This window comes from Erythrolamprus reginae, chromosome Z, assembly GCF_031021105.1.
Source record: "Erythrolamprus reginae isolate rEryReg1 chromosome Z, rEryReg1.hap1, whole genome shotgun sequence".
Lineage (NCBI taxonomy): Eukaryota > Metazoa > Chordata > Lepidosauria > Squamata > Dipsadidae > Erythrolamprus > Erythrolamprus reginae.
In genome coordinates this window covers 82,226,156-82,238,514 of record NC_091963.1, presented here as the reverse complement: position 1 = coordinate 82,238,514, position 12,359 = coordinate 82,226,156, and the positions used below count along the sequence as shown (strand labels likewise).

The 12,359-nt window shown below is 43.7% G+C and overlaps 2 protein-coding genes and 2 non-coding genes across 4 annotated transcripts in view; 3 read left to right on the top strand and 1 right to left on the bottom strand.

Annotated features, from left to right (window-relative positions):
• The first annotated feature begins 307 nt into the window (after positions 1-307).
• On the top strand, positions 308-5,188 carry RPSA (ribosomal protein SA). The gene is made up of 7 exons (XM_070727407.1): positions 308-468; positions 1,772-1,939; positions 2,612-2,730; positions 2,992-3,237; positions 3,656-3,784; positions 4,073-4,241; positions 5,034-5,188. Exons 2-7 carry the CDS (start codon positions 1,807-1,809, stop codon positions 5,126-5,128), a joined length of 891 nt encoding a protein of 296 aa, XP_070583508.1. The 5' UTR covers positions 308-468; positions 1,772-1,806; the 3' UTR covers positions 5,129-5,188.
• LOC139155020 (small nucleolar RNA SNORA62/SNORA6 family) lies at positions 2,361-2,516 on the top strand. Its single transcript, XR_011557007.1, has one exon. It is a non-coding gene; the product is annotated as a small nucleolar RNA SNORA62/SNORA6 family (small nucleolar RNA).
• LOC139155021 (small nucleolar RNA SNORA62/SNORA6 family) lies at positions 3,354-3,514 on the top strand. The gene has a single exon (XR_011557008.1). It is a non-coding gene; the product is annotated as a small nucleolar RNA SNORA62/SNORA6 family (small nucleolar RNA).
• Positions 5,189-9,511: 4,323 nt separating the features above from the next.
• The window catches only part of LOC139153842 (transmembrane channel-like protein 2), a 590,027-nt gene continuing 587,179 nt past the window's right edge, over positions 9,512-12,359 (bottom strand). Inside the window, 1 exon segment of the mRNA XM_070728265.1 lies at positions 9,512-9,655. Coding sequence (XP_070584366.1) covers positions 9,512-9,655 — 144 coding nt within the window.

Sequence of the window (12,359 nt, the reverse complement as noted above, 5' to 3'; positions counted from 1 at the left end):
GTGAGAATAACGATGGCAAGGAACCGACAAACAGTCAAACTGAATGGTGAAAGAGAAAATCGTATTAATAACATTCAGTCCAGTCACTTTTTTAAAAGTTCAGTCAAGCATTTTGCTACCAGAATTCGTAAAACAGCGTTTTTAATTAAGAAGTGCGGACTTCCAAAATGTTGCTGGCAGCTATGCTTCCGCCTCGAGAGTCACCAAGTTTGAATAACGCTGAGGTGAGCAAATAGCTCCCCGTCGTTCATTACATTACGCTCACTTCCTTTCCCTATGGCAGCACTCAGAAAAGAACGGAAATTATCGCGAGTTCTGTCGCGCGGAAAAGCAAGCAAGCAACGTCACATCCTTTCCGTGGAAAGATTTGTGATTGGTGGGCAGGTAGATTATATATATTCGTGAGCAGTTATCGTGGCCCTCTTTCTCTTCGACCTCGGAGAAACCTTCGCACGGCATTCTCATCTCGTGAGTCGTGTAAAGCGTGTTAAGAGATTGCATTATGCTCCTTTGGGCCATGCAAAGTGACTGGGCGGTGGGAAGAGGCAGTTGCCGAAATGGCTGGGATGCCCCGCATGTTTCAGGGCTCCCGCCTTGCAAAACGTACTTGGCCAGTCTGACGCTGACGACGCTTTTGAAACTTTACATTTACTCGAGTTCGAAATTTAATCAAAGGACTGGAAATTAGTAGGCTACGAAACCATATTATTAATCTTGTTAGGTTTTTGATGTACATACACACTGGTCTTTGTTTCGTTGGTTCCATATGTAGCCCAGGCATCTTTTAACATTGCAGCTCAATATTGCTCTTTTTCATCTATTAAAACTTATCACAAATAATAGGGAGAGAATGATGCATGGATTGAGGTTTTCCAGTGCGGGACTTACTTTGGATCGTTTGCAGAAAAGTTTCCTTTTTCTTAAAAAAATGTCAGCCTTAAGTACTGGTGTTCATATTTTCATCTTGGCAGAATCAGTATGACTTGCAAGTACTAAAAATTCATTTAAATGGTACAGGGGTAACTTTCCACACCCTATAAAATGCTGAAGATGTATATTTAAATGCGTAATAGCTGCTGTGCTCATACTTGTGCCAAAGCCTTTCTTCCAAATTTTGAAGCATTCAAATATACTTCCTTGTGTAGCTTTCTCATTAAAACTATGGCGGGTCTGAGTAAGTTGATATATTTTTTTTAAAAAAATGTCAGTAATGGGTTTTTTTTTAAAGATTACAATGTAGTTGTTGAATATTGGAACATTTTTCATAAAACATTGGAAATAACAATTTAAGTTTATTCTCACTTTATAAACTGGTTATAGTTTTGTCTATAGTGACAGTGTTAGATTGTTATTACTTACATTTTATAGAAACATAGAAGTCTGACGGCAGAAAAAGACCTCATGGTCCATCTAGTCTGCCCTTATACTATTTTCTGTATTTTATCTTAGGATGGATATATGTTTATCCCAGGCATGTTTAAATTCAGTTACTGTGGATTTATCTACCACGTCTGCTGGAAGTTTGTTCCAAGGATCTACTACTCTTTCAGTAAAATAATATTTTCTCATGTTGCTTTTGATCTTTCCCCCAACTAACTTCAGATTGTGTCCCCTTGTTCTTGTGTTCACTTTCCTATTAAAAACACTTCCCTCCTGAACCTTATTTAACCCTTTAATATATTTAAATGTTTCGATCATGTCCCCCCTTTTCCTTCTGTCCTCCAGTACTGAAAAAAACATATTAAAATAATGATGCTGATTTTTGTTGTAGGTTTCCTATCGTTACTTTAAAAGGAAGCTTTCACAATGTCCGGAGGCCTTGATGTTCTACAGATGAAGGAGGAAGATGTCCTCAAATTCCTTGCTGCAGGAACCCATTTGGGAGGCACCAATCTAGATTTTCAGATGGAACAGTATATATATAAAAGAAAAAGTGATGGTAAAAATTGCAATTTTTTTGAATTGTTAATTATAGACTTCACTTTATGTTAGTGATGTCAGAGTTATTATGCACAATAGTGGGGTTTGTTGTCAGAATTTATAAATTTCAACTTGATACAAACAGTATATTTTCCCTTACCTGACTTTTCTTCCTTATTTCAGATGTTTAAAAAAAGGCTTCCTTTCAGGTAGGCCTTGTTCATGATTAATTTGGCCCAGTTTCTCTCAATTCCAAAACTAATTTTCATAGAACAAATCATGAACTGAAACACCTTTTTTTCTTCCCAAATCATGGGCCTTCTTAAAATTTCAAAATTGTACAAGAGTCGATTTCCCCTTATATGATGCTCATATTTTCATGGAACTCTATTAGTACTGAAATCGAGTGAGACTTTACTTAGAGTAAGATATGTGTTTTAACTGCACACTATTAAAACTTGGAGCTGCAGCCAGTTTCTGGCCAATTAACTCTTGAGTGTCGGAAGTGTGCTAGAGTATATTCTGGCAGGATTTTCGCTAACACCAGTAGAGTATTTCTTTGTGACTGAGGTTTGATAGTAGTTGCTGCCACATACCAAATTTTTGAAGACAGTGGTAGACGAGGGCTGGATTTTATGCATTTTATTGAGCATTCCCATATTTGATTTAAAATTCTTATCTTTTTATTGAGGAATTTACATCATCAATCTGAAGAGAACCTGGGAAAAACTGCTCTTAGCAGCCCGTGCCATTGTAGCTATTGAGAACCCAGCAGATGTCAGTGTTATCTCCTCCAGGAATACTGGGCAGGTATGGATATACTTGGCCAGAAGATGAAAATCGTATGTCCCATCAGAAATCATCTAAGAACAAGTAATATGAATTAAATTTTCTTTAAGTCAATCTTTTGACAAAAGAAATCAAATGTATTTGTGTCTGGTGCTTCAAAATGACATTCTCCAATTCAGTCTTGGTTATACTTGCAAAATAAATAATTGTTTTATTAATTTTGGGGAATGTTCATTAGAAATATATTGTCATTTTGTCATTTCTTTTTATCTCCCCATGTAGCGCGCTGTTTTGAAATTTGCTGCAGCTACTGGTGCAACTCCAATTGCTGGACGGTTCACCCCTGGTACATTTACCAATCAGATCCAGGCTGCTTTTCGTGAACCCCGCCTTTTGGTGGTCACTGATCCAAGAGCTGATCATCAGCCACTGACTGAAGCATCTTATGTAAACATTCCCACCATTGCTTTGTGCAATACAGATTCTCCCCTACGTTATGTTGATATTGCTATTCCCTGCAACAACAAGGTACTATGTCCTCCAGTACATTTATGGTTTTTCAAAAAGCACTTCAAGCTGTGGTTCAACATATTTTTAAGTGGGTTTGTTTTCAGTATTTTAAAGTTTTGGGAGGGAAGGAAATGTACGCACGCTTGTTAGAACTCAGAAGCGAGGATGATTTTTATCCAAAGAACTTCTGAGTGTAGGAAGTATGCTACATCAGCTTCTGCAAGTCTTTTCGCTAACACCATAAGAACCTCTTAGGTTCAATGAATGGGGTTTGATAGTGATTCTTGCTACATATTAAAAAAAACAGTCAATTGTTAGCTGAAGAAAATCAAGCTAGATTTTGTTTCTAAATGATCCTTTCATTTAGACTTAGTTATTTATGAATGTAAATGAGTGTGTTGGAAATCTAATTGACCAATATCTAACAAATGTTTAGGGAGCTCACTCAGTTGGTCTGATGTGGTGGATGTTGGCTCGGGAAGTCCTGCGAATGCGTGGCACAATTTCCCGTGAGCATCCATGGGAAGTTATGCCTGATCTCTATTTCTACCGAGATCCTGAAGAGGTAAAAATGTAGCATATATATATATTTGATTAGATTTATAATTATTTTTTTATTGAAATAAGTGGTTTTGCATTGTAGCATTTTCTACAATTGCTGGTCTTATAAGACAACCCTGAAAAAAGGAAGCATTAAAGTAAATAAGGAGATACTTTGCTTAAAATACAGAAATCTATAACGCACAATACAAGTTTGTACTAAATCACTCATTTTCAAACTAGACTCAGAAAAGGGTTTGATGCTGCCCAGAAAACTAATTTATAATTGTAACTTGATTTGCCTCCTATTCAGATTGAAAAAGAAGAACAGGCTGCAGCTGATAAGGCAGTTACTAAGGAGGAGTTCCAAGGTGAATGGACAGCACCTGCCCCTGAATTCACTGCACCTCCACAACCAGAGGTATCTGATTGGTCTGAAGGGGTGCAAGTGCCTTCTGTGCCAATTCAGCCTTACCCCACTGGTAAGTAGAATGTAATTGAAAAGAATGCTGAGTGGACAATGTATCATATACAATAACTTAAGTTATTAAGGTGTTTTTTTACAATTGATAAACCAATTCTCTTGTGATAGATTCAAGAAATGCAAAGTTTGAGAAGGAAGCAGTAGGAGCCAGTATCTAAAACACACACAACTCAGACATCCAGTTATTCCAAGTTCCATTAATCTATTCAATTAGCTTTCCTTATTATTTTCCAATTGCCTCTCCATAGATTTTAAAATGCTTCCACTTATATTATGCTGGAAATAATAATCTCAAATTGCTACTCTGGTCTGTCATTGTTATTGTTTCAGAAGTAATAGCTTCATCTAAAATGTGCAACAAGTCAATTTGCCTCTACAATTTGGGGGGGGGGGGTGAGGGGAGAGTCACTTATTTGCTGGAAAAGGAATTTAAAAAAAGAAGCTGAATTAGATGGCCTTATCCATTGAAATTCTTTTATTAGAAATATTTTACATTTGCCAGTATAGGAGTACACTGTTCCAAGAACTTGTGGAATATCCTCTTTCCCTGAAGACCAATTGCCAAGCAATTTCTGTACTCTGCTGTTTGGAACAAGAACAGTTTGACACTTGAATTAAATCCTTCAAATCAATGCTATTTCAAGGATTCCCTAGATATTTCCTATTTCATAAACGTCTGTTTCACTCAGGACTCATAAAGTTCCTTATTGTTATTTCAAAATATGGTAATGAAGATTGAGGAAGTTACTTATATTTTTCAAAGGCCAGTGTGATTTTATGTCTTTTTCAGAGGATTGGAGTTCACAGACTGCCACTGAAGACTGGTCTGCAGCTCCCACAGCTCAAGCTACTGAGTGGGTTGGTACTGCCACAGAATGGTCCTGATTAAGCAATAGCAATTCAAAAATTACAATTGAAGAATAAAGTATCTTCCTTATTAACTAAGATTTGTTTGTTGTTTTCTTACATTTTTGTTAATCTGGGAAATTATACAGGATCAGCCCTTAGTACATGGAAGATTGGGTAGGAATGTTCACCTGGGGAAAATTAGAGCCATGAAGTTGACAAATAGTGCTGTGATTTCAAAAATTGCATCACTGCAGCCACTAAGCAAATAGCATGACAAATTGCATGGCTTAAAGAAAGACACATTTTTATTCCCTAAATTCTATCCTGTTACTTTTTGATACCTTTTCTCTGCTGAGAAAAAAAGTGCTAATAAGTCAAACTAATTAAAGATGATTTGTCATTAAAGTTTCCTGTAGAATAGTGCCAAAGATGGGCTGTATTTTTTAAAAGTTATGAATCACATGTTAAACAGTTAGCTTATCTGACATTCAAATAACATTCGGTCAGCCAGACTAGCTGGAAAAGACACAAACACACATTTAACACCATGTTCTAAAATAGTTTGGGAACAAGTAAAATATTTTGCCCCGCCACCTTTGTTATGTTTTAGATAGATGGAGTAAAGTATTTAATAGTTTACTTTAGAATAGGGTTATTAAATTGTGTGTTCTGGTTAATCTTGGATTTCTGTAAACCTGTGAGAGCTATTTGGCTAAAAAGAGTTTTCTGAGGTTTACAGAATATTTCATGTGGAATTCATTTAATATCAGAACAAAGCATTATGTTATGGTCTTTGAACAAATCTTAAGCTGGTTCAGATGTCTTACTTCTAAGTACACAATGATAGAAAACAGGATATTATGAATGTTCTGAACTCAAAAACATTCCAACAGTTTCATCGCTATGTTAGAACAAAACTGCAGCAAAGCTTTCAGCATTTTGAATAGTTTCATTTTTGAACATAGCACTACTTGCATGCCTTTCTAAACGTCACACAATTTTTTGCTTGTCATCTTTATTCTAATAAGCCTTAAGGGGATATTAATTTGCATTCAAGAGAAACAGACACAGACAGACACTCCTTTATGAACAAAAGCTATTTATGCAAGGAAAAAGTATAATACAGATTCTCTGAAATTTTATTTTCCAAACTAATGTTAGTTGCTGTGAGACTGATGATATAACTTTAAATGCCATGTAAGGATAGCTAGTGTTAGTCTTGGAAGTAGTTGTAAGCTTCATAACTTCTAAATCGGGCATGACCATGCTACCGTAGAGCCCCATGGTTCAACGAGGAGCTTCGGGAGTTGAAACGCCAGAAGAGACGTCTAGAGAAGCGATGGAGGAAGAGTAAGTCAGAATCTGATCGAACACTTGTAAGAACTCATATTAAGACTTACAAAGTGGTGCTCAAGGCGGCAAGATGCGCGTATCATGCCACCTTGATTGCATCAGCGGAATCTCGCCCAGCCGCTCTGTTTAGGGTGACCCGCTCCCTTAACCAGGGGGGAGTTGGGGAGCCCTTGCAGAGTAGTGCCAAGGATTTTAATAAATTTTTCGCTGATAAAATTGCTCAGATCCGGGCGGACCTCGACTCCGATTGGATAGCAGAGTTGACTGACAATGAGTCAGTCGAGGTGACTCGGGCCCATACTTCTCCACCTGTCTGGGAGGAGTTTAGTCTGGTGACACCTGATGAAGTGGACAAGGCCATTGGAGCTGTGAGTTCCGCCACCTGTTTACTGGATCCGTGTCCCTCCTGGCTGGTTTCGGCCAGCAGGGAGGTGACACGGAGCTGGGTCCAGGAGATTGTCAATGCTTCTTTGGGGAGGGGGTCCTTTCCGGCTCCCTACAAGGAGGCACTTGTGCGCCCCTTCCTCAAGAAGCCTTCCCTGGACCCAGCCGTACTTAATAACTATCGCCCAGTCTCCAACCTTCCCTTTATGGGGAAGGTTGTTGAGAAGGTGGTGGCGCTCCAGCAGTCCTTGGAAGAAGCCAATTATCTAGGTCCTCAACAGTTGGGTTTCAGGCCCGGTTACAGCATGGAAACTTCTTTGGTCGTGTTGATGGATGATCTCTGGCGGGCCCGGGATGGGTTTATCCTCTGTCCTGGTGCTCCTTGACCTCTCAGCGGCTTTCGATACCATTGACCATGGTATCCTGCGCCGGCTGGAGTGGTTGGGAGTGGGAGGCACTGTTCTTCAGTGGTTCTCTTACCTCTCTGGTCGGTCGCAGTTGGTGTTAGTGGGGGATCAGAGGTTGACCGCGAGATCTCTCCCTTGTGGGGTGTCTCAGAGGTCGGTCCTCTCTCCCCTGCTATTTAATATCTACATAAAACTGCTGGGTGAGATCATCCAAGGGCATGGGGTGAGGTATCATCAGTACGCGGATGATACCCAGCTTTACATCTCCACCCCATGTCCAGTCAATGAAGCAGTGGAAGTGATGTGCTGGTGTCTGGAGGCTTTTGGGGCCTGGATGGGTGTCAACAGACTCAAACTCAACCCTGATAAGATGGAGTGGCTGTGGGTTTTGTCTCCCAAGGACAACTTCACCTGTCCGTCCATTACCCTGGGGGGAGGGAATTATTGACCCCCTCAGAGAGGGTCCGCAACTTGGGCATCCTCCACAGCTCACATTAGAGAAACATCTTTCAGCTGTTGTGAGGGGGGCATTTGCCCAGGTTCGCCTGGTGCACCAGTTGCGGCCCTATCTGGACTGGGAGTCACTGCTCACAGTCACTCCTGCCCTCATCACCTCGAGGTTCGAATATTGTAATGCTCTCTACATGGGGCTACCTTTGAAAAGTGTTCGGAAACTTCAGATTGTGCAGAATGCAGCTGCGAGAGCAATCATGGGTTTTTCTAAATATGCCCATGTTACACCAACACTCTGCAGTCTGCATTGGTTGTCGATCAGTTTCTGGTCACAATTCAAAGTGTTGGTTATGACCTATAAAGCCCTTCATGGCACCGGACCAGGATATCTGTGAGACCGCCTTCTGCCGCATGAATCCCAGTGGCCGGTTAGGTCCCACAGAGTTGGTCTTCTCCGGGTCCCATTGACTAAATGTCGTCTGGCGGGACCCAGGGGAAGAGCCTTCTCAGTGGCGGCTCCGACCCTCTGGAATCAACTCCCCCCCCCCCCAGAGATTAGGACTGTCCCCACCCTCCTTGCCTTTCGTAAACTCCTTAAAACCCACCTCTATCGTCAGGCTTGGGGGAACTGAGGCATCCACCCTTTGCTTATGTAATTTTCTGCATGATATGACTATGTATTTTATCTATTGGGGTTTTTTTTCCTTTTTTCTTTTTAGACTTTGTAACGTAAAACTGTTATTTTAGATTTTAATTATTAGATTTGTTACCATCTACTGTTTTTATCACTGTTGTGAGCTGCCCCGAGTCTACGGAGAGGAGCGGCATACAAATCTAATAAATAATAATAATAATACATGCAGCCCCACAGGATAATACAAAATATGAAAAATGAAGTTTGTTATTTATATACTTAACTATTCTATATATTTTATATGTGACACAGACAATTCCACTTTACTTGTGGTTGTGGCCCAAGCAAGCTAAAAAATTGGACAGCCATACTCTAAACTTGGAGTGGGCAATTTTCTCAAGGGGCCACATGAAGAACTGGGACTGTTTCAGCAAAAGACTGCTCCTGGCAAGGGGCAAACTTGGCACAGTCACAAAACATTTTTTCTCCTTGCTCTCCAGTGGCTGCCAATTGATTGAAAAAGCATGATGACTGTGTCAAGTTAGTTGGACCCTACTGCTTTTCCTGATCCCTGTGACACTTATCCAAATTTGATTTCGAATTTCCAATTGACCTTATGACAGGGATGTGGCCTAGGGATCATAATACACCCACGTCTGCTCTAAATTATGATTTTACCAATTCCATGTTTTCCAGCTCTGAACAGATGTACTGTAAACATGCCATAGATGAAATTCAAAAAATTAGAATATCAGTATCCCCAAATCAACACAGACTGGAAACTTCACACTGGACTTAAAGCATCTTGCTGTGTGTGCTGCTCTATTCTTCCTCCATACTCTGGGTCCTTGGTTTCTAAATAAGATGTAAAAGTTTCCACAGTCTTGTTGACTTGGGGAGATTTGGAGCACTTCATGCTTTCTTCTGCAGATGAGCTTTATGGGGATGCTGACTTCAATTTTCCAGCTGGACCTGGCACCTGCCCACACTGCCAAAAGCATTAAAACCTGGTTCAATGACGGTGTGATTACTGTGCTTGATGGGCAGAAAACTTGCCTAACCTGAACTATATAGAGAACATTATATCTCTGAATAGAAACTTTTAATCATTCCAAGATAATTGAAGCTCTTAAATTTCTAAACAGTAGAATAATTTTGTAAAATAACCAGTTCTGTTAAATGATATGCTCATGATCTAGTAGATATCATTACTACTTCTATGCCACAGTTACTAGGTTCCCCTTCTCCAATTCATGGATAAGGCCGCCTTGAATAAGACCCTGATTTTAGTTGACTAGAGAAAGGTGCACCCCTTTTGGAATACAGTGGTACCTCAAGATACGAACCCCTCGTCTTACGAACAACCCGAGATACGAACCCGGGGTTCAGAAAAATTTTGCCTCTTCTTACGAACTTTTTTCATGTTAGGAACGGCAAACCCGAACTTCCGGGTTTGGCATTCCGGAGGCTGCTGGGAAGCCCCGCAGCCCGGCTGTCACCTTTTAAAACAGCCAGGGGGCTTCCCAGTTGCCTCCCGGAGCCAAACCCGGAAGTTCGGGTTTGGCGTTCGGCTTGGAGAGACTGCTGGGAAGCCACCCGTCTGTTTTAAAATGTGACAGCCGGGCTGCGGGGCTTCTCGGCGGCAGCGGCAGGTACGTAAGACGGAAAACGTTCAGGAGGCCGCTTTGGGTTTTTGGCTGGGAGGGAGGGCAGGAGGTCCGACGCTGGGGGAGGGAGTCAGGAAGGTCCTCCTGCTCCCACCCTCAGCGAAAAACACAAAGACGGTCTGCCATCGCATGACAGGCAGGGCGGGGCAGCGTGGAGCAAAGGGAGTCTGAAACCGCCAGCAGGTTCAGTTTCCCATTGCTCCGCGGGCGGCGGCAGACCGCCTTTGTATTTTTGGCTGGGGGGGGGAAAGCAGGAGGCGCAGGATCAGGCCGGCGGCGGGCACGGGAGAGGCAGCAGGTCTGCATCCTGGGCGGGTGGGCGGGCCGCGGGCGAGGAGGTGCGACCGAGCGGGCCGGCTCAGGCTCTGGCTAGGACGGGGCGGGCAGCGGCTGGGCGCGGCAGCGAGGGTGCGTCTGACTCGGGGCTGCCGGCGCCTGACGCAGCGGGGAACAACAGCGTGGGAGGCAGGAGAGGACCAGGCAACCGGAGCAGCGTTGCCGCTGCTCCCGGCTTGGCTTCCCTGGCCGCCTTGGCTTCCCTGGCTGCTTCCCTGGCCGCCTGGCGCTGCGATCTTCCAATCTTCCCTTGGCGATCTTCTGATCTTCCCTGGCTTCCCTGGCCGCCTGGTGCTGCGATCAGAAGATCGCAGCGCCAGGCGGCCAGGGAAGTGGCCAGGGAAGCAGCCAGGGAAGCCAAGGGAACATCGGAAGATCGCAGCGCCAGGCGGCCAGGGAAGCCAAGGGAAGATCGCCAAGGAAAATGCCCAGCCCAGCCCCCCCCGGAGGTGTTTTCCTGGAAGGAATGCCATCCACCACCGAGCTTTTCGTAATCTGTTTAAATTTTCTTCACTCCCCCCCCCCAACATTCCCCGCCTTGCCTCGCTTGACTGGCCAGAGGACATGACATTCACCGCCTCCCGTGCCTCCTTTGGCTTTGCGATTGGACGCGCCTCCCGCCGCTCTGCCCAATCGCAAAGCCAAAGGAGGCACGGGAGGCGGTGAATGTCATGTCCTCTGGCCAGTCAAGCGAGGCAAGGCGGGGAATGTTGTGGGAGTGAAGGAAATTGAAAGAGATTACGAAAAGCTCGGTGGTGGTGATTGCACTCCTTTTAGAAAAACGCCTCCACGGGGGCTGGGCTGTGCATTTTCCTGGAAGGAATGCCATCCACCACCGAGCTTTTCGTAATCTGTTTAGAATAGAATAGAATAGAATAGAATTTTATTGGCCAAGTGTGATTGGACACACAAGGAATTTGTCTTGGTGCATATGCTCTCAACGTACATAAAATAAAATATACATTTGTCAAGAATCATGTGGTACAACACTTAATGATTGTCATAGGGGTCAAATAAGCAATGAAGAAGCAATATTAATAAAAATCTTAGGATATACGCAACAAGTTACAGTCATACAGTCAACATGGGAGGAAATGGGTGATAGGAATGATGAGGAAAACTAGTAGAATAGAAGTGCAGATTTAGTAGAAAGTCTGACAGTGTTGAGGGAATTATTTGTTTAAATTTCCTTCACTCCCCCAACATTCCCCGCCTTGCCTCGCTTGACTGGCCAGAGGACATGACATTCACCGCCTCCCGTGCCTCCTTTGGCTTTGCGATTGGATGCGCCTCCCGCCGCTCTGCCCAATCGCAAAGCCAAAGGAGGCATGGGAGGCGGTGAATGTCATGTCCTCTGGCCAGTCAAGCGAGGCAAGGCGGGGAATGTTGGGGGAGTGAAGAAAATTGAAAGAGGTTACGAAAAGCTCGGTGGTGGTGATTGCACTCCTTTTAGAAAAACGCCTCCACGGGGGCTGGGCTGGGCATTTTCCTGGAAGGAATGCCATCCACCACCGAGCTTTTCGTAATCTGTTTAAATTTCCTTCACTCCCCCAACATTCCCCGCCTTGCCTCGCTTGACTGGCCAGAGGACATGACATTCACCGCCTCCCGTGCCTCCTTTGGCTTTGCGATTGGACGCGCCTCCCGCCGCTCTGCCCAATCGCAAAGCCAAAGGAGGCACGGGAGGCGGTGAATGTCATGTCCTCTGGCCAGTCAAGCGAGGCAAGGCGGGGAATGTTGGGGGAGTGAAGAAAATTTAAACAGATTACGAAAAGCTCGGTGGTGGATGGCATTCCTTCCAGGAAAACGCCCAGCCCAGCCCCCGTGACTGGCCAGAGGACATGACATTCATTGCCTCCCGTGCCTCCTTTGGCTTTGCGATTGGGCAGAGCGGCGGGAGGCGTGTCCATAGGCTTGGTCGGGTCGCCGCAGCACCCTCCCTTCGCCAACCCTTTGGCGGTCACCGGTGGGCTTAGGGTGCCTCGGCACCGACTTCGCTGCCCCTTCCCCGTCAGCCAACATGAGCCGTAAGG